The 22,352-nt window shown below is 34.7% G+C and overlaps 1 protein-coding gene across 1 annotated transcript in view; it reads right to left on the bottom strand.

The window, feature by feature from the left end:
• WDR72 (WD repeat domain 72) overlaps positions 1-22,352 on the bottom strand; it is a 248,867-nt gene that overhangs the window by 94,873 nt on the left and 131,642 nt on the right. Inside the window, exons 17-20 of the mRNA XM_058294228.2 lie at positions 14,380-15,194; positions 12,390-12,481; positions 7,248-7,327; positions 1,656-1,848 (exon numbers count right to left, since the gene is read on the bottom strand). Of these exons, the coding sequence (XP_058150211.1) occupies positions 1,656-1,848; positions 7,248-7,327; positions 12,390-12,481; positions 14,380-15,194 (1,180 nt within the window). The remainder of the gene's footprint in view (positions 1-1,655; positions 1,849-7,247; positions 7,328-12,389; positions 12,482-14,379; positions 15,195-22,352) is intronic.

A 22,352-nucleotide genomic window follows, 5' to 3' on the forward strand; every position in this document is an offset into this window, starting at 1 on the left:
ACATAGAATCATTCAATAATTGATCAAAAGGCAGCTAGTATCAAACTTAAAATCTTTATGTCTTTAGTCATAGTAAGATTAAATTTCATAGTATCAACAGTTCTTACACTTAAAAATGAAGTGGGGACAGAACTGAGTCCAACCTGGTGAAACTTCAATGCTGGTCTGCCATGTGATAGAAAAACCCATCTAAAGTTTCACCTTGCTAGCCTGCTCAGATTTCTTACCCTGAAAAGAGGGCTATTAGAGGGCTATTGGCCAATAAAAGAGGTAGATATTCAAAATTAAGGATAAGCCTTGAAAATGACACAATGAGAATGTATATATGATGATGAATGACATTAGCTAACTTTGCAGGGTTGGAAGAGGTCACCCACCCTACTATGTGATTTGGAAGAAACCTCTCAATAATAATACTAGAGGAGAGCAGGGCCTTTGACCATATGAACCTTAATATAATCATGGAAAATTATTTTAAAAGAGAATTCTTCTACTTCTTGCTTGAAAAGTATTATACAACTACAATTATGTGATATGATTAAAAGGAGCTCTTTTGACACTAGTGACTATTCCAATAATTAAAGCTAACTTCTGGAAAAACAAACAAGATGGCCTTCAAGAGCCATTTAGCTTTATGAAATTATTTGTTGCCTTTATCAACATCAGTGACTGACCAGGCATTAGAAAAAATCCTACCAATTTTGGTTTTTGGCCTTCACTGAATATACCAAATGATAATTTCTCTTTTCCTACTATGTATTATCTCTCACTATGTAATGCTCTCCGACTCAGCTGTGTTATAAAAATGAGAATATAAAATTATAATACATTTTCAAGAATGACACATGTTGTAAGATTTAACATTTTAAATACAGTCACATTTCCCTGAGTTCCAAATAAATAAAAAGAAAATCTATAAAAAGTAGCTGGCAATTTTTAGCCACTTAGTATATAAAAGTTTGTAAAACATTTCTCAGACAAAAACATACATTCACTTATAAATTTCTTTTGCATGCAAAATCATTCATATTTTCAATATATATAATATATTCATCAAAATCTCACTAATTGAGTTGAAAATTATCATTTTTTAATCTATCTTTAATTTCATTTTTTCAAGTCACCATTTTATACCAGAAAATTCATTTGCTATCCGTAAACCAACCATGAACATTATTAAGAAGTTACAGTGATAGCATTTGTTATAAAATCAAATGGTCCAACTATAAAATTAGCTTAATTTGCTGTACTACATTTCTTATTATTTCTTAAAAAGACAAACTGACACATAGCTATTATCAAGGTACAAAATGAAAACAAATTTAGGACCTGTTATTAGCAGAGTATCCTTGTAATGAACATCCCATTAACCTATTACTGATAATCCTGTTTTCATTTTTAATCACTTAACTTAAAAACATATTTATAAATAATATAAATTTTTCTTCTAGAAAACATTTATTGATTATAATAGAACTGGAGGTACTTTATACATTTGATAATTATAAAAGGAAATTGATAGCAGAATAGGTCAGAAACAGGGCACTTGGCTTGACTGTTAGAGAAATGATATATTGTGAACTCATATTCTCAACACATTCTAAGTAGGTGAAAAAGTTCTGAGGAAAGAGCCTGCCAATAAATTTTGCACTTACTTTGTGGAGGCACTTGTGTAATGCACTGTAACTCCAGCTGCTCGGCCCATTCCTTCTTTGACAGGATCTGTATCATCTCATGGTCACCATTCTCTGCAGCGGACACTGGTTGACTGTTGATTGGAATCTTTCTCAAGGTCTTCAAGTGCTGTTGAACTTCTGCCAAGAGGACAGCTTGTATTGCTTCAGTTACCTGCAAAGTTCTGTGTTTATTGTTTTGCTTTTTTAGATGAATTATTTTAGTACTATTACAAATGCTTGGGGGTCTGGCACAAAATCCAAAGCCTAGAATTTTTTTTGAAACAGGTTTCACATAAATTATAATGCCCCATTCCACTAGAAATAGCCTCCAAAACAACTGAAATGCAGATAGTGAGAAATGGGACTCCCAAACCATCACATTTTGATTTTCTGGCAAACACAAGAGATTCTTAAAGGAGAGTTAAAAGTTCTCAATTTTTCCTCTTAACAAAGCTATTTTCATTTTCAGTGGAAGATTTTAAAAACACTGAGTATTTCCTATAGATTTTAAAGGTAAGCTTAGCTCCCTATACCTCTTGAGTTACGTGTAACACTAAAGTATTATTTAGCTGAAAACACTGGATTTAAACTAAGTTAACATAAAGAGTTGAGGAAAGGACTTTAATAACAAATTTCACTAGACTGTATATATGTATATGTGGTTTCACTAGCCTAACATCCTACAAGGCATGCCTTCTGATTGTACATACACATCCAGGACATTTGGTCAGGTGCAGAATAGGGAGGTGCTTATCACAGAGTAACTATAAGTCCAGTATCTTTATTATTAAAATGAAAAATTTGGAATATGACACCCACAGTCACACAGCCTTGGTGGACAGAACTTCTGATCCAATTCTGGAACACTTATCTGCCCAAGATTCTGTACCCTCATCTCTTAGTACAAACTAGTCACAATCTGCCCAGGCCTCTTCCTGGCAAGAGGGTGAGGCAAGGTACAGGAATCAGGTAGAGTCCAAGGAAGCCATGAGCAGAATCAGTCAGAGGAAAGGAAGGGCACCACTAATCTAGGCCAACTAGGGATACCTTCTAACTAACACCACACTCCACTGCCTGCTACTTTTCCCCTCAGAAGCCTGTCTCTGTCAAAATGGCCCACATTCCACAATTGCTACTGTCCCCTCTTCATTATCTCTAGTCTGCCCATAGGATGCCCAGAACTAGAGCTTTGGGATGACATTGGCTGAGAGTTGTGATCTCAAGTTGCTGTGGACAAAAAAACAATGTTTGATCTACACATTTATTAAGTCACTTTAAGGTCATGGGAGCATGTGAGATATTTAGGCTCCAGGGACATCCAAAAAGCTTATGCTGATGGCAGATGTTCAGTCAACTACTGGAGTAGAAGGACCTGGTCTCCTGACTTACAAATATATGAAACTTCTAAGGAGTATCGTAGCTCCTCCAGATCTCTGATTAGCCCTCTGTCCTTATACAGTTGACACTCAAATGCTTGGTTGGGTTTTGAAAACAGGCTAATGAATAATACAATTTTACTATAGCATATCACATATACTAACATGTACTGCTTATCATAAAACAGGTAAATGACGCTTACTTAGGAGTATCATGTGATGAGATATTCAGCATTGTAATAGTTACCGCATACCATGAATACAATCATGTAGTTCTAAATATCACTAAATTGGTGAATCATGCCTACTAATGCCTACCATGTGATGAGATATATATGATATTGCATTAACAACTGCATGTATTTGTTAACATGCTATGGTATATCACAATATAGGTGAACCATACTTATGACTATCACATGATATACTGCATCAATTATTCATGATGATCAATTTCACATCTATGAATTTGTATCATTTTAACTTTGTCACATATTTTATCTGACAGAACAGTCTTCAAGATGTGGATCTTGCTGTAGAAAGAGCTCTGGCTCAAAAGTGAGAATGCCAGAGTTTCTGATCCAACTATGATAGTTACTACAAATAAAACCTTTGACAAGTCATGTACGTTTCCTAGGACTTCATGTCCTTGTTTCTAAAAAACAAAGTCTCTGAGACTTTGAGGGTCCAAAAGAGGCTTAGAAGAGGGCTTTCGATAATAGAATACTATGTTGAGCTGGCTTCTGTCTGTACCTTTAATTAAAGGGGGATAATGGATATCCTCAGACCATACTGTGTCCAACTACGGCATGTCCCTCAGAATGGGTGGCTTGGCCATATGGCTCTACTGGGCTCATGGCTGCCCTCCCAGACACTGATGATTTTCGTCTCTGAGGAGGTGACAGCGGATTTAGAATGTCTACACTCCTGGATATAAAACCCTGTAACAATACGATCATTATTCTTTCTTAAAAATATGCAGGGGTTTGTATAATTCCATTTAACATTTTGAATTATTAGACTTAAATGTGCATGAATTTACATTTTTTAACTTCTGAATTTTAGGATTTTAAAAAATATTTGTCACTAAAATGTATATTACAAAAATAATCAATATGAATATCACCTAAAAGCAAGGAGGAACAGAAATCAACAATACAGAAAATATTAGCCATAATAGCAGGCTACTTAGAACCACAAAACTCAAAAAGTAAACACTGAAAGGCATATACCATATTGTAAATAAACTCAAAATACACATTTTAGTTTCAAGTACTTAACATGGCTCCCCTCCATAGAGAAATGGTTCATCTTATAAGCTTGCGATAATGTTATCAATGTATTGGGTATAAAATGGGCACTAAATAAATGCAATCTGAGTTCCTTGAAGTATATAGCTATAGGACATAATTTCAAAGATGGTCAATATAGACTTTCCTCTAATAAAAAGTGTTTTATTATTTTACATAATTGAATTTAATAATGAGCTAAGATCAAAAGTCCCATGGCAATAAAACTGTATTCCACATGCATACAAATAAATTTCTCTGAAAAAAAAAAAAAAACTATGCAAAGTATTGTACTCTTTAATGAGGGAATCTGCAGAGATTCAAACTAAGGTTTACCAGACTTGCAACTCCTACCCTCTGGTTTATTGGAATTACCCCAACCAGCTAACAGGGAGGTGAAGAAGGTCAAGCACCACACCAGGGAGCCAAGAGTGCCTACAACTGCAAACAGGAGAATTGCATCCACCATCCAAGTGTAATCTAAGCCACCCTCTTGATACACAGGTGGAGTGGACATAACCATACCAGGGTCTACCGAATGGAGGGATAGAGTATGGATTAGAGTGGTCTTACTGATACTCTACTCTGGACCTATTGTGATTAGTAATGGAAGTAAATGTAGCATTGAGATGGAGAAAGTGGCCAAGGTAGCTGCTGAGGGTGGGGAGTGGGAAGAAGAGATGTGATGTGGGGTCATTTTCAGGACTTGGAGTTGTCCTGGGTGGTACTGCAGGGACAGTTACTGGACATTGTATGTCCTCCCATGGCCCACTGGATGGACTGGGGGAGAGTAAAAACTATAATGTGGACCAGTGACCATGTGTTGCAGCAGTGCTCAGAGATGTGTACACCAAGCGCAACGAATGTCCCATGATGTTGGAGGAGGTTGTTGTTATGGAAGGAGTGGGGTGAGGGGGATGGGGGTGTATATGGGGTGTCATATTTTTTAATGTAACATAAAAAAAATAAAGACAAAGAAATTAAAAAAAATAAGGTTTACAAATCCTTTGGCTGGAAAGTGTCAGCTATAAATTTGGGTTATATCCTTATTAATAGATATATTAGTATGCTATGAACAAATTAGAATATTTAACAGTTTTTCACTAACATCTTGGAACAGCAAAGTCCCATAAAGTAGCACAGTGCATCATGAAGACTCATAGAAACCACCTTGTCCTGCTTGTTGTTCCAACCTCTGGATTTTCTGGTATAAAAGCATTTCACCTACTCAGGCTCACACTGGCCTTCAGGTTTTTTCAGTGTCTCCTGGAAAAGCAACACTTCTCCCTGAAGACCTGGATATCATAATTTGCCCCTGCTGGTATTAGATTATTAAAGCCAAAGGAATTTAAGAAGTATCAGTAACATGTAAATTAGCAACCCTAAAACTTTCCTGTATTTTTTCAAGCATTTATCTCTATGTGTGGAAAGGAAAAAAGACAAACTCAGCACAAACTCATTCACCTGCAAATAATAATAATAATAATAATAATAATAATAATAATAATAATAATAACTCATTCTCACCTCCTTCCTAAAAAGTAATTGCTGAATTCTTGAAAATGGATTTTGCTCTGTTTTACAAAACCATTCCATGTCTACCAGGTGCTCATACAATACAAAGTTAAAGTTAACATCTTCCTACTAACTTTTTAAATAAACAGATTAATACAGAATTTGAGGATTTGTTAAGGAAGTATTAAATAGATACTTGCAAGAATCTCTGTTGTTCTGAGTGCCCAGGAACTCTTATTTTACACATAAAGAAAATAATCAACAAGTGAAAACTGTCTTCCAGAGTCATTTCTTTGACTAGTGCCAAAGATGAAAGGAGAACTTTGAGGCTTGGGCTGCCTGCAGAATGAGTAGTAAATGCTCTGATAATATTATTTTGCTCTGTTGCCAGCATTTTATACAAGTTCATAGAAACTTAGACTCTTAAAGATCCATTAGTCCAAACATGCACAAAATACTTCAAAATGTATATGAAGGTCAAAAAAAATAACTACAAAAGAACTTTAGATTAGCTCAACTCTGCATAAATATTAAGTTGCTTTTCCCTAAGGATGTTTTCCCCCATTGAGGATTTCTTTGGTTACTGAAACAAAAACAAAAAACCTCTCACCTTTAATAGCTAGACTTTTTTTAGAGTGACTGCTAATATGATGGTAAAGTCAACATGTACTAGCATTTATGGCATAGCTATTCTTTCATTCCTTAAATATTTATTGATTGGCCACTGTCACTATGCGTCTCTGGGCAATGGTGAAAGAGGAATGAGTGAGACAAACAAGATTACTACTCTTGGCAAGCTAATATAATAGAGAAGACAGAAAATAAGGAAGCCAAACAGCAAATGAAATAATGTCTATTAAAACAAAGTGCAACAAAGAAAATAAAACTGATAACATGACGTTGACTGGAGGCATGGTGTGGGGGAGAGTGCAGGGGCAGTACTGACTGGAATGCACCACTGGAATGGCTATGGAAACTTGTTACCATGGCCTGCAAGTTCCTACATGATTTGACCCCAGCCAGCCCTAATCTCCCATCACTTCCCCCCTTCTCATCCTGATGTAGCCACAGTGATCTTCTTTTTCTTTACATGACACACAAAGCCCATTTCTACTTCTGAAGGGTACTATTCCTTCTACCTGTAATTTTCATCTCTTCATTCAACATTAAGCTCTTTGCTCAAATACCACCTCATCTGATAAGTCTTCCATGACCACTCCATTTATATACAGCTTTGGAGCACCCTAGCCTATGGTGTCATCTCTGTCTCTGCATTAGGCCTGGTAAATGAAATGCCTCGGGAAGATACATGAGGACAAGAGCAAAAACTTGTAAAGGGATGTATGAATGAACCACAGCAGCAACTTCAAGAACTTTGAAAAGTATCATACCTGCACAGACTGGTCTCTCCAACAGGAAACTAGCTTCACAAGGGGAAGGTCAGCCTCAGATACATGGAATTCATTCCTACCTAGAGATATACAGGACATGGTTATATCTTAAGAGGATTAAAAACAGATGTAACACAACCTTGGTTGCTCATTAGAACTATCTGGAGAGCATTCTTTAGCAAACACCAATGAAGAGATTTATTCCTCAGGAGATTGTAATAGGTCTAGGATGGGGATGGGCAAGCACTTCCTACTTTGTAAAAGCTCCTCAAGTGATTTCCATGTGCAGCTAGAGTTGAGAACCGTTAATGTACATATATTTATATCTAACAATTATAACTCATATTTACATCAAATAAAATTTATCTTTACATCTTGAACATCTCTTTGTATCTTTTTGCTAACTGAATGCTATGGCAATATCGTCCACCCAACATATATCACCAAATTTTACAATTCCTTTTTCCTGAAATTCTACATTCCCTGAATCGGTGTATTTCACATAGAAAATCAGACTTCCCTTGATTTGTCTTTACCCAGCTATAACCCTATGATCAATAGATATAATGCTAATGTTATAATTTGAGCCATTTTGTTATGTATTGTTCCCTTTAAGTTTGCCCTCTTGAATGTCCTTTCTATCTACTTGCCTTAATATTCAGCGTTAAATTTAAGAGTAAGCTAGGACTTGGTCTATTTAAATTGATCCACAGTGTCCAGAAGTCTCCTGCACAGAAAAAGCACTTAATAAATGCCTTTTTATCAACTGAAAATGTACATATTATCATCCAAATGAAATCAATGAGTTAAAGCTTTCTGATGGCTTAAATATATTATCTAGGTGCCAAATCCTGCGGGTGAGAGATGGAAGGACAGTGAGAGCTTATCCTAATTGGAAAATTGCTGCCATGACTGCCTATTTAAATTAATGTATTAATTTATGTTTGAAGTCCTGTTAACTATTTAAATGAGTCCAATATGATTTTCACTAAATCACTAATTTACATCTATAACAGTACTCAAGTAAAGGCAACAGAAGCTATAAGATATAATGCAAATTGAGAACATGTAAAAATATATAAGAAACTTCTATGTGGTATATACATAACAATGGAATATTACTCAGCTGTAAGAAGGAATACAGTACTAACACACAGGATAACATGGATGAATCTTGAGGACCTAATGTTGAGTGAAGTAAGCCAGACATTGAAGGACAAATATTATATGACCTCATTGATATGAATTAAACAAATCAAGCAGATTAGAGAGTTAGAGTCGGAAAGACAGTGATCCATTTTTAAGATCTTTTTTCCTGATGGAACACATAATGTGAATTTGAAATGACCAAGAACAACGCATAAAACATGCAAGTGTGATGGGGCACTATGATTTTAAGTCATATTTTCCATTTCTTCATGAGCATAAGTATGAGAAAATTTTCCTTGATCTCTTTCCTTCCCCTCATTTTGTGGGCCTTGTGATTCAAACATCAAAGCTAAGTACTGGTCTCAACTGCAACTATTTGCTGGCATTATATGGTACTCCCCAGTACACTTTAACGTGATGTTCAAGTTTTAATATTAGACAGAAATAAGAGCTAAATTTTCTTGGCAATGTCAGTTAGTTAAAGAATTAATTGCAACTTCAAGAGAGAAGATAAAAATAAACAAAGTACCAATATGCTTAATATTACACAGTCACTGTTGACTGTGTGTATTGGTTCCTGTCAACAACCCTTTAGAAATGAGCAACTCAGAGTATCATTTTATTCTTCAGGTTTTGAATCCCTTCTTTCCCTCCAATATCCCATCATCCTATTATTCAAACAAAAAACAAAGTTTCCTTACTGCCTAACTGAATTTTAAATGCTATAAATGTCAACTCTAAACAAATGGAAATTATCCCATTAAAAATCGTAATTGCTCAAGGTTTCTTTAGGTTGGTTAGGGTGGTCACAGGAAAATCCAGGGGCCTCCTTGGATCTGGGCAACAATTCCTTAAGTCATGGCAGAAATAATTACGTTAAGCCTTGAACACCAACCCCTTCCCCAGCCCTGACAATAATCCATACGTTTGGGGAGTTTCATGAGTGTTATAAAAAGTGAAAACTGGGGGAAACAGATGTGACTCAACCAATTGGGCTCCCATCTACCTATATAGGTCCAGGGCTCAATGCCCAGGGCCTCCTGGTGAGGGCAAGTTGGCCTACATGGTAAGCTGGCCCACACACTGGAATGGCTGCCCCATGCAGGAGTGCCCCCTGCACGGAAATGCCGCTCAGCACAGGAAAGCCACTCTGTGTAGGAGTGCCAGCCAACGCTGGTGCAGCAAGATGATGCAACAACAGACACAGAGGAGAGAAAATAAGATGTAGCAGAACAGGGAGATGAGGTGGTGCAAGAGTTTAATCACTTCTCTCCCACTCCAGAAGGTCCTGGGATCGGTTCCCGGAGCCACCTAATGAGAAAGCAAGCAGACACAGAAGAACACAAAGCAAATGGACAGCAGACAATGGGGGGAACGGGGGGTGGGGGTGGAGAGGAGAAATAAACCAATCTTAAAAAATAAAGTGAAAACTGGGATAAATAACCCTAATAAGGGCTACTACCTAAGGAGAAGGCAGGCAATGCAGATGGAGGCCAAATAGTGGGAACACTACATGTAATCTGAAATTGAACCAGTGGCCTAATATAGTAGAAATACAAGGGGTTTGAAATCAGACAGATTTGGATTGGAATCCTAGTTCTTCTGCTTTAAAGCTGTGTGACTGTGAATCATTTAACTTTGCTAACTCCTATTTTTCTAAGGGTAAAACAGAGATACTGCCTGCTAATATAAAGGGTTGTTATATATTAATTGAGATAATGTATGTAAAGCCATTAGTAAAAGTCTTGATACGTAGCAGGTACTCAATAATTGGAATCTTTAATAAGCTCACTTTAAAATATCCCGAATACTGTTTTCAATAGCCCCGTGAAGGCCACACCATTGTTTAGGTTATTCACTGTATAAATCATATATATCACAACTTCGGGAGCAACAGCCACATCAATTCCGGCATTTTATTCCTATTTTACAAATACAGTCAATGGAACTTTTAAAGGACTAAATGACTTGCCCAAGTTAAAGTAAGTAGTGGCAAAGCCGGGTATTTCATCTCAGCCCTCTGTGTCACCTATCAACCATTGTTCCATTTCACGTATATAAAGAGACTCAACAAAATCGAAAGCATTACTTATTTTGTATTTATTGGGACCTTACAATTGCATGCAGATATTACTACATATTGACCCATACCATTTAGGTAACCCCCTTGGATATGCAGATAGAATGCGAGGAATTACCTTTTGACCTAATTCATTTGTGTTTTCATTACTTTAAAAAAATATTTATTTAAATCCTTCGAGGCATTATTCTAGAAATGGAGGACAAAGTAGTGCACAAAACTGTTATAAAAACATAACCCTGGGGGAGGTTACATTTTAGTAGGTAGAGTTAGATGACAAATGAAAAATTTATACATATATATATTATGCCAGATAATGATACAGTTTATGGGGAATGGTAAAGACAGAAGGTGGCAGGGAGTGCTGGGGAGGAAGGACACTTTCACTGAAAAAGTGACATTTGAGCAGGACTTGAAGGTTGGGGAGGTGAGAGCAGAGGGACAGATTGAGCTATATAGGTATCTAGGGAAAGAACATTCCCGGTACAGGCAACAGCCAGTGCTAAGAACTGCCAGCCATTTTAGGATAAGAGCAAATAGGCTACCATAGCTGGAAAGGGTAAAGCAGAGGGTGAGTAGAAAGAGGTAAGGCCAGGTGGAGGTGAAAATAAAGGTGTAGCAGGAGGATGTAGGGCCCTGTGAACCACTACAAGCACTGTGGTTCATATACTGAGTGAAAAAGAAGCCACCGGAAGGTTTTAAGCATAAGGGTGAGGCTCTCATTTAGTTTCAGAGCACTCTGGTTGTTCGGTTGGAAATAAGTGTAGTTTGGAGGCTGTTGTGGTCACCTGGGCAAGAGAGGATAGAGGCTCACATCAGCAGGCTTCTGCAGGTGGTGAGAAGCAGATAGACTAAGGGATGTATTATGAAGGAAGACTAACTAACCATGATTACTGAAAGACAGGATGTGGCATGTGAGAGAAAGGGGAAAGTAAAAATGGCAAACGTTCTTAGCCTGAGCAACTTGAAGGATAACATTTCTCTTAACTGATATGGAAAAGGAGGAGCATGTTTGAAGATTAACTAGCTATTTCGCATCAAAAGAAAACCTAAACACCAGGATTTTCACTCAGAGAAACTCAACGACCATTACATAACCTTCTGAAATAACTCTAAAATTCTCTAAAATAATGATCATTTATTTGGTATTAAAGGCATTGATGCTATAAACTTCCCACTGATTATATATGACCTCAGTTAATATCCAGTTATTTCCTTCGTTGAACATTTGCAGACTTTCAGGCATTTCAAACTTCAGTTGATGAACTCTATCCCAATATATCTCTTATATGATGTTACTTATTTTAATAAAAATACTCATAGCTATTTCAAATATAAGCAGAATACAAACCATAAGTATGTGAATTGTAGACTAAATCAAATGATAAATATACATTCTTTATTCTAAACCGTAAAGTGCTTTCCAGTTACAGAAAGACTATTTCATAGGGAAGAAAAAACAGATCATATCTGCTAGAGATTGAATCATGGCCCCCACAAAAGCCATGTTCAGGCTCTAACCCCTTGTAAACAGGATCTTTGAAGATGTTATTAGTTAAGGTGTGTCCAAACTGAATGAGGTGGGCCTTAACCCTGCATGGCTTAAGTCTTGTAAGCAAAGGAAATTGGACATGGAAAGAAGCCACAGAGAACAGTCAGAGGCTGAAATCACATAGAATATAGAAGAGAAGGGAGAAGATGCCACCATGTGAACTGCCTTATGACCAGAAAAACCAAAGAACCCCAAGACTGACAGCCGGCCAGAAGATACTGACCCCAGACTGACGCAAGCCTTCTAGCCTCTGAAACTGTGAGCAAATAAATGCCTGTTGTTAAGCCAACCTATTGTAGGGTATTTGTGTTAGCAGCTGGGAAACTAAAACAATATCTGAATCTAAAACTCTCTTCCTTACCATTTCTTAAGTAACTTTTGATGTTTGAAATATTCAAAATATTATTCCCAGGACTTTTTGCCTTATTATGTACAGATTCCATTTTGAAGGTTCTGTTGAAAAAAAAAAAAAAGATGTAAAAGATATTATTAAAGAAGTATGACAAATACTTTGAGGAAATAAATTGAAGATTGGGCCCATGCCTATCGTAGCAAATTTGTGAAATGAACACATTATTTTAAGCAAACTCTTCTACATTAATCTCCTTTTCAAACTTTATTTTTCTACTCTGCTCACACCTAAAACCTCAATTCCAACTGTATTGGGAATCACAGTTTACCAGAATTGTGTTCTGACATATTTTTATAGAATGGGTCTTGTGACTTTAGGTAACTTCTGCATACTGTAATAAATTTATGAATCCTAATATGTTGACATTTACTAATGAATTCTCCCCAGGTATATACCATCAAGATGATGAAGGAAAGCTTTACCTTAATGCAGTGATTCCGTCATAGGAATTTTCAGGTACTAGCAGTGATGTTCTCATAGGCAGATAGTTCTTTCCTTAAAATTCAGTTATGTTGTGCACCCAGTTGTTAACACACAAAAATTCCTCAACTTTCACAACTGTGAAATATTAAACAAATGGTCTAATATGCTGGAAGGATTTGGTGTGCCAAAGCCAGGAACTTTATTTTGATTTCCTGAAAGTGATAGACAGGCTCTGAAAGCGATCAAATGTGTGCTGACTTATTTAGGGAAGAAATCTCTAATCCTGACACCTCCATCCTATAGTTTGTTTCAATGAAATTTTTTGTTTTTTTTTTAACAATTAATGAATGTGTGTCAACAATAGAAGGTCTTGCTGAAAGCCCCTCTGGAGGGCACCAGGCATACCATCTACTTCCTCTGTATCAGGAACACATTTGTAATGAAAACCTCTGACAACTGATAGCTGATTTCCTCATCTGCTCTGTGGCATCATGATTAAGGGAACAAGATTTTTAAACTTAGCAGCCCAAGTCTCTAGGAATTTGAAGAAATCTTAACCTTCACCTACGCAGTTACCTCTTCTGTAAATGAGGAAAGTAAGGCCCAGAGGGGCTAAGTAACCAGTTCAAAGTCACATGGCTAAACAACAAAACCAGGAAGCAATCTCAGGTATTCAGACACCAGGATGAGTGCACATAAATATATACATATATATTTTTTTCTCATTCTTTGGGGAAGTTTAGTAAGTACTTGGTGAGTTGAAAAATTATAATGAATTTTAGCAGTGGAGAAGGAAAACACACACAGAAAAGAAATTAGTAATTAATCAGGCTCTGGATTAGACAGGTCTGGATTAGTTCTGAATCAGCATCTAAGGAGCTGAATAAACTTAGGCTTGATACATTTTCTCCATAAGCCTCAATATCCTTTTCCATACAATGAGCAAAAAAATAGTACCTGTATCCCAACTTTGTTGTGCTGAATATGCACAACACATATATTACATGTGAAGGACTTGCACAGTGACAAACAGATATTAAACGCTCAAAGAATTGTTTAGTATTACTATACTGTGCTTTCTATAAATGAATTACTAGATATCCTTTTCTATTTTAATACAAAAGAGTTTATAAACTAAATGGTATGATTTCAAGGAGAGAGAGAATCATTCAGCATATAGCACAATGATATTACTAGCACATTTTATGAAAGCAATGGATATTTGTTGAAAGAATGAATTTTAAAACATACAGATTTATTGCTCAAATTATCCTCCAGTCCCCAAGAATTAAAAGGAATATAAATATATTTTTTAACTAAAGGAGTAGTTGCATATATATAGTGCTCATCAGAAGGAAAGAAGAAGTGTGTGTGTGGGGGGGGGGGAGGAGGAAGGGAGGGAGAAGAGGGAAGAAGGGAGGCAGAAACCAAAGAACTGAATACAGCATAACAGCATATAATGATAATTTTTTAATGTCCTAAATAAGACTAATCAAATTCTCTAGGCATGTCTTACCTGTCAATTTCACAAGCCAATTCTAAAGGCATGTTAACTAACTTATTAACTAAAAATAGTCTGCTCAATAAATAAATTATAGTGCTTGACTCTTGCAGAGAATCACAATTATTTTCCAGTCTTCTTGGCATCTCAGCCTGGCCTGGAAGAGTAGCTGTGTATTTATTTGATAAGTCCAAAACTTTCCTGGAAAATAAATTCACTGTTGAATAATCTTTCTTCATGTCATCATTGCATAAATCCCAACCTGGAAGCATCAGTGAGAAGTGGTCTTCATTTGAAGCAAGTCCTAAAGAAACAGGACCCTGAAGCTTTAAAATATTGAGATGTTTAATGCAGAGATTATCTAATTCTTTATCCACTCCCCATGGCAAAAGACAAGACAGGAGCAATTTAGCTGCATCTATTATAAGGTTGGCATCAACTTTCCTTGATGTCTTAGGGTACGTCTTTTTGGAGCTCTTCATTTTCTTCTGCCTTTTAATGCCATCGCTTTCTTCTAAGGATTTGATGGTGTTATCTCCTTGGACCAGGCTTTCACTAACAGACATGGCTTGTGCCTCTTCTGTGAGAGGACCACAAGCAGTCTTATTTCTTTTCAGTGTCAGTTTCTTCTCGACTGTGCTTCTGGCTCTTCTTAGAATTTCAATTCCATAGAATGAATTGGAAGGGTCAACATTACTGAGTAGAGTTGGCAGCAGAAGTTCAACAAGGTTTTCCAGATCAAATAAAAGAATGTGAAAGCCAATGTTACTCCATTTTGTCTTCACAGGTAGGACGTTAAAAGGCCCTGAGAAAGACTTGGCATCAACAACCTAAGAGAAATTTAAAAAAAAAAAATTATGTCAGTTTTTGGTTTTGTTTTTTAAATTATTTTCTTAGCGGTCCCATGGCATTAAAGTGACATAAAGTAAGATGGCATCAACTTAGCATCCTTTGATATAAATTTTCCTATCTTCCTATTATGATGGCCACGAAGACAAACAATAAGGAAAAGGTAGGTTTGAAAATTAAGGATAACACTGGTTAGAACACTTGGAAAAATTAAGGACTATTTTGACAGGTATGATCGCTCTAAATTTTTAAAATATTTTAAATATTTGGAAGTAACCTATTAATTAATATCAGACTGCTGTTTTGAAAAAAAGTCTCACCCTATAGACTTTGCATTTGTCCTTTCTCTGCCTAAAATGATTTTGCCCTAAATATGGGCACAGTGGGTTCTCATCAATTATGTTCATCAATTATGTTCCTAATTATTGATGAGGCCTTCTTAAAGTACCCTAACCCTTAGTCCAACCCATCACTCAGTATCCTCTTTTTGTCTTTTTATTTCTTAGAATTTGTGATTACTGTATATAACATGAAATATTTATTTGATTAATGGATGTTTTCTGTGCTAGAATGAATAATCATCAGCTTGGCAGAGCTTTGGATGTTTGGACATTGTTCTGTTCCCAATACCTACAAAATGATGCCACTCTACAACGTTATTAGTTTCTCAATAAATATTTTCAAAATAAATAGTGTATTTATATAACAGAATACCATTCAAATATTTTAAACAGTGGTGTAGAATTGTATTTATTACAAGGGAGAATTAATCACCTTTATGTAAAACTATGGGTGTGCATAAAACTACATGTTGATATAAGCATATATATACACACACACACACAAATACAAAATACATTTATATATGCAAAAGCTCATCAAAGACATGCCCCAAGATGTTAAGAGTAATTTGGAAGAGGGGATTAAAATAATCTTTATTTACACTGCATGAGTTTTTAAAAATTTTTTTAATTTTTTGCTTTGATGATGCCTTTTATTTACACTCCTAAAAACAGAAAATTTAAAAAGCTAACCAACAAAAATTATAAAAGGTAAACAACAAAAGAGAATAAAATAAGCAAAAATACATATTTTTTCACCAATAAGATAGTACTAGGGTTAGTAAATTTAATAAATAAATAATTTTTTCAAGTCAAATAAAAGAACATCAACAGCATTTAAAAACTAATAACATTCAAATTAAAATATGAGCTTTAACTCCCTATCCCCTAAATAAATACACAGGCATAAAATGTACAGAGTTTCTCTATAGGGCAATGAGCAAGTTTTGGTAATGGATAGTGATGATGATAGGACATCACTGTGATCTTAATTATATATTTGAATGTGTTTAAAATACATAATTATGAGAATAAAAACTTTAAAATTCATGGAACTGTACAACACAGAGAACCCTAAGTTAAACCATGGACTATAGCTAATAGAACAATTATAAAAATGTGCTACCATCAATTGTAACAAATGTATCACACAAATGCAAGGTGTCAATAATGCGGTGGTATATGGAGATATTATGTGTTATGCATGATTGTTCTACACACCTACAACTTCTCTAATTAAAAACATTAAAATATGAGAACATGTTCACCACCAATAGTGACCCAAGAAGTAAAATTAAGATAATTCCATTTATTGCCTATTAATTTAGCATTATTTTATTATGTAATGTTTAATGCATACAAATAATATATAAACCTTATACTAGGTCTCTCCAGAATTATCCATGCATAAACCAGAATTATGTAAACATATGTACCAAAAAACAGATAAACCTGTATGGAAACATTATTCATAATTGTCCCACACTTGAAACAGCCAAAATGTCCATCAACCGTAGAATGGATAAAGACTTTGTGATATACCCAAACATGGAATATTACTATACAACAGTAAAATGAAAGAACTATAGCTACATTCAACAACATGTCTGAATTTCACAAACTTAATGTTGATTTCATTTATGTCAAGTTCAAAAACCATGAGATAACAAAACAATAGGGTTTGGGGATGTGTGCATAGATAATAAAACTGTAAGATAGTGGATGCATATGGAAGAGGAAGAATATAGTTTCTGGAGTACATTTTATTTCTTGATCTGTGTGGTGATTATGTAGATGCTTGCTTTGTGAGAATTCATTAAGCTGTACGTTTTGTTTTGGTGTACTTTTTCCTCTGAGTTATACATTTCATAGTAAATGAATAATATAAAGGAAATGTATAAGGAATATTAGCAAAGTGTCTCCATCTGGGTTAAAAATTAGAAACAGTCCCATTTCTATATCCCTATCTATGGGCAGAGGTAGCCAATAGTCTGAATTTCATGTTTATGATTTCTTAGTTTTCATTTAATGTTTTAACTTTACAGATGTATTCCTTATTACCCATGTAATCTTGCATGATTTTGATTTTTTTGAATAAAATTTTATTGAAGTGTATGTATTATTCATACATGAACATACATAAACAATAAATGTACGGTAAAATTTGTGAATTTACAAAATAAACACGCATATCATCATACAAGGTTGCCATACATCTCTGCATCACCAACACCTTGCATTGTTGTGAAACATTTATTACAAACCACGAAAGAGCAGAATATTACTACTAACTAGGGCCTATACCTTACATTCGGTATATTTTCCTGCAAACTACCCAATTATTAATAACATTATATATTTGTTATAGTTCAGGAGAAAACATTCTCATATTTGTCCTGTTAACCATAGTCCATCATTCACCACTGGATTCCCTGTGTTATACAGTCCCATGCATTGTACAATTCATTCAAACTGTATACTCATTGGCTCTCATTTTCATCACAGAGTTGTGCTGACATCACCTCAGTCACTTTTAGAATGTTTTCATTACTCCAAAAGGAAAAATCCCACATCCTCTTATATCCCCCTATTGCTGTCCCTTAGGACTGAAGAAATATCTTCTTGCCATTGCTGTAAAATATTACAATATTACAGTTAACTATCATCCATAAATTACGTTAGTTGTAATTTTTGCATGTATCACCATATTCTTAGCACTTTGCAAAAGAAGAGCATTCTTATATTTATACTATTAACAACAGTCTTCATCCACCACTGAAATCACTGTTATACATACCCTAGGTTATTCTCAGATTTCCTTTCAATTGACATTTCTAACCACAATATCCCTTTCAGCCACAATCACATTTACAAATTGGCAGTGTTATACTCATTAGAATGTGTTACTCTCAATTCTATTCATTTCCACACTTTTACAATTAACCTTATTAATAATGCTACATACATTAAGCATCATCTCCCATTCTCAACCTATTTTCTATTTCTAGTATCCTATACTCTAGAGTTTACCTCAGTGAGTTTATTCATTGTATTTAGTTCCTATTACTGAGACCATACAATATTTGTCCTTTTGTGTCTGCCTTACTTCACTCAACACAATGTTCTCTAGGTTCACTCAGGTTGTCATGTGCATCCTGATTTCATTTCTTGTTACAGCTGAATAGCATCCCATTGTGTGTACATACCACATTTTGTTTACCCATTCATCAGTTGATATTTTGATATGAATGCTATTAAACTGTTTATAATTTTCCTTCATTTTCCATATTTATGTTAAATATTATACCTGTGAGACTAGTAACTGTTAATGCTTATAGCTGTATCTTTCACATTCACTATTTGTAAAGTATTACACTACATGAAAATTACAGTTTATTTATCCACTGCTTTTAAATGGAGACTGAAATTATTTTCAGGATTTACTGCAACAAATTTATTTTAAAAGCTACTGTAAACATTCTTGTAAAAAATTCTGGTGCATATTTGCAAGACTTTATAGAATGAAACTGATAATTCATAGGATATGCATATCTTCAACTCTATTAGAAAATCTCAAATTATTTTCCCAAATAGTTGTACCAATTCATAATCCCACTAACATTATATAAAGTTTCAATTGTTTCACATCCTCATTAATACTGGTATTCTCATTTTGTCAATTTGGGAGATATAAATTGGCATTCCTTGTAGTTTTAATTTTCATTTCCTTAATTATTGAAAGGATTGAATATCACCGCAATATATCATTAACCTTTCATATTTATTCTAAAAAATGCCTCTTTATGATGTTTTATAAACTTTCCACTTGATTGTCGTTCTCTTACTGGTTTTTAGGAGCTAAATATTTATTTGAGAAGTAATATTTTTGGTTATGTGTTCCAAAAGCCTTTCTCTGTTTGTGGCTTGTCTTTTCACTATTTTTAATAGTGTTCTCTGATGAACATTAAGTTTCTATTCTAATTCAGCCAAATTTAGGAAACATTTATTTAAAGAGTGTACATTTTGAGTTATCCTTGAAAAGAAAGAAACTATACTCTTCCCTAAAATTTAAAGTTTTGCTTAACTTTTAAAATCTTTAGTACATTTTTTTTTTCCCATTCTTGGTTTGGTTTGAAATAGAAACAATTTTTCATGTTGGGTTTTGCTATTCAACTGTTTCAACATCATTTGTGAACTTGCCCTGTCCTCTCTGATCTCTATTACTTGGGACATTAATAATTTCTCAATTGCTGCATAATACTACATTGTAAAATAGCTTTACCAAAAAATTAACATCTGGTTAGGCAGCTTCCTCTGTCTTGTCTTTTGATGGTTTTTTCTCTTCCACATAAATTTTAGGATAAGTTTGCTATGTTTGACCAAACAATATTCTCTCAAATAAACTTCAGAATAAGTTTGTCAAGTTCAGGACTATATTTCCCACTTATACAGAACACCTTTAGTTTCCTTTGATAGTTTTATAATTGTTCAAAAATGTTTATTATCTGCTTTTACATTTTTTTCCGTCTTTACCACCTGTAACTATGGATCTTTTTTTTTTTTTCATTTGTGATACTATTTTGGCTGACTCTTTTTTTTTTGCTAGAAGTTTAGTTTTGACATTCTTTTCAAAGAATCAACTTTTGGTTTTGTTGAACCTCTCAATGGAATAGTCTTTTTCTTGAAAGATAGGTTCACTGAGTTTACAATTTTAGCTGGACTTATTTACTCACAGCATTTTTGAAGATATTATTCTCATTCTTCTGGCTTCTTCTGATGCAGTTGAGATGTCAGCTGGCAATCTGTTACTCCATCTGTCTTTTCTCTCTAATGTTTTTTAGATTTTTTTGTCTTTAATGTTTATTCTGCAGCTTCACTACAATTCTTCTAGGTGTGAATGTTTTTCAGGAATTCTACATAGTATTTGAGTATTTCTATCTTTAAAATATTTTGTGTTCTTAACCTTATCTTTCTAAATATTCTCTTTCCCCATTCAGTTATCCCCATACGGAACTCTGATTAGCTATTGTCAGATTTTATATTCCCTTTTTCTGTTTTTTGTCTCTCTGTCTCTGTGCCACATGCTGGGTAATATCTTGAAAATTTTGTTTAAGTTAACCAACTGTCTTCTCACCTGTCTCTAATATGACCCATTATTTATCCACTGAATTTCTAGAAGTTCTCTTTAGTCCTTTTTTTAAAAAAATGTAAAATTAGCATTATACATAGATAAAAGGATCATATATAAATAAAAATCCTGAAGAATCCGTAACAACACTACTAGAGCTAATAAGTGAATTCAGCAAAATGGCACTGTTAAAAATCAGTATAAAAAATCAGTGATGTTTCTAAATGCCAGAAATTAACAATCCAAAAAAGGAAACCAAGGAAGCAATTCCATTTGCAATAACAACTAAAAGAATAAAATATCTAGGAATAAATTTAGTCAGGGATGAAAAAGACTTGTACATGAAAAACTATAAATCATTGCAAAAGAAATTAAACAAGACTTGAACAAGTAGAAAGATATCTCATATTCATGAACTGGAAGACTTAATATCATTAAGGTGGCAATAATACTCAAAACAATTTACAGATGCAACACGATCACAATAAAAATTCCAAAAGTCTTCTTTGCAGAAATGGAAAAGCTTACCATCAAATTCACATGGAAGGGCAAGGACCCCTTACAGCCAAACCATCTTGAAAAAGAACTAAATTAGAGGACTCATTTATATCAATTTAAAAACTGATCACAAAGCTACGTAATCAAAACAATGTAGTTCAGGCTCAGGAACAGACACATAGACTAATGGAATGGAATTGAGAGGGGAAAAAGCCACACACACACAATTCTATGGCCAACTGATTTTCGAGAAGGGTGGCAAGTCCACTCAATGGGGAAAGAAGAGACTTTTTAACAAATGGAAAAACCAGATATCCATATATGAAAGAATGAAAGTAGATCCCTACCTCACACCATATATAAAAATTAACTCAAAATAGATCAGCAACCTAAATATAAGAGCTAAAACTAGACAACTCTTTGATGAAAACATAGGAATTATCTTCAGGACCTTGTATAAAGCAAGAATTCTTAGACTTTACATTGAAAGCACAAACAACAAAAGGAAAAATAGATAAATGGGACAACATTAAAAACTTCTGTGCATCAAAGGACATTACTAAGAAAGTAAAAAGACAACCAACAGAATGAGAGAAAACATTTGTAAACTATGTATCTGATATGGGTTTAATATCTAGAATATATAAAGAACTCTTACAATGTAACAAAAGAACAAACAGACCAATTAAAAAATACGCAAAAAATTTGAATAGACATTTCTCCAAAGAAGATATACAAATAGCCAATATGTACATGAAAAGGTGTTCAACAGCATTAGCCATTAGAGAAATGAAAAACAATATCACAGTGAGACATCAGCTAATACTCATTAGAAAGGTCACTGAAGAATGGAACATAAAGGCCTTAAAAGTATTCAGCACTAACTCATCTAATCCAAATGCTACTTCATGTTCTTAGAGGCCACTATTTCCAGTTTCATTCTTTGGATTTGTCCCTGTCTTCATTTATTCAGCATTCATTCAAAAGGTCCTTTCTGGGTGCCTATGAAGTAGGGCACTGTGTGAGTACCTGACCACACAATAGGGAGCAAGACCCAGTACTCACACTGATGCAGCTTATACCCTTTACACTAAGCAAGAGAGAAATACCAAGCAAAAAGCACATGGCTTGGATAAGAACACTGTAAGGGCAAAAAAAAAGAAATTAAAAGG

The sequence above is a fragment of the Dasypus novemcinctus genome, chromosome 3, assembly GCF_030445035.2.
Source record: "Dasypus novemcinctus isolate mDasNov1 chromosome 3, mDasNov1.1.hap2, whole genome shotgun sequence".
Classification (NCBI taxonomy): domain Eukaryota; kingdom Metazoa; phylum Chordata; class Mammalia; order Cingulata; family Dasypodidae; genus Dasypus; species Dasypus novemcinctus.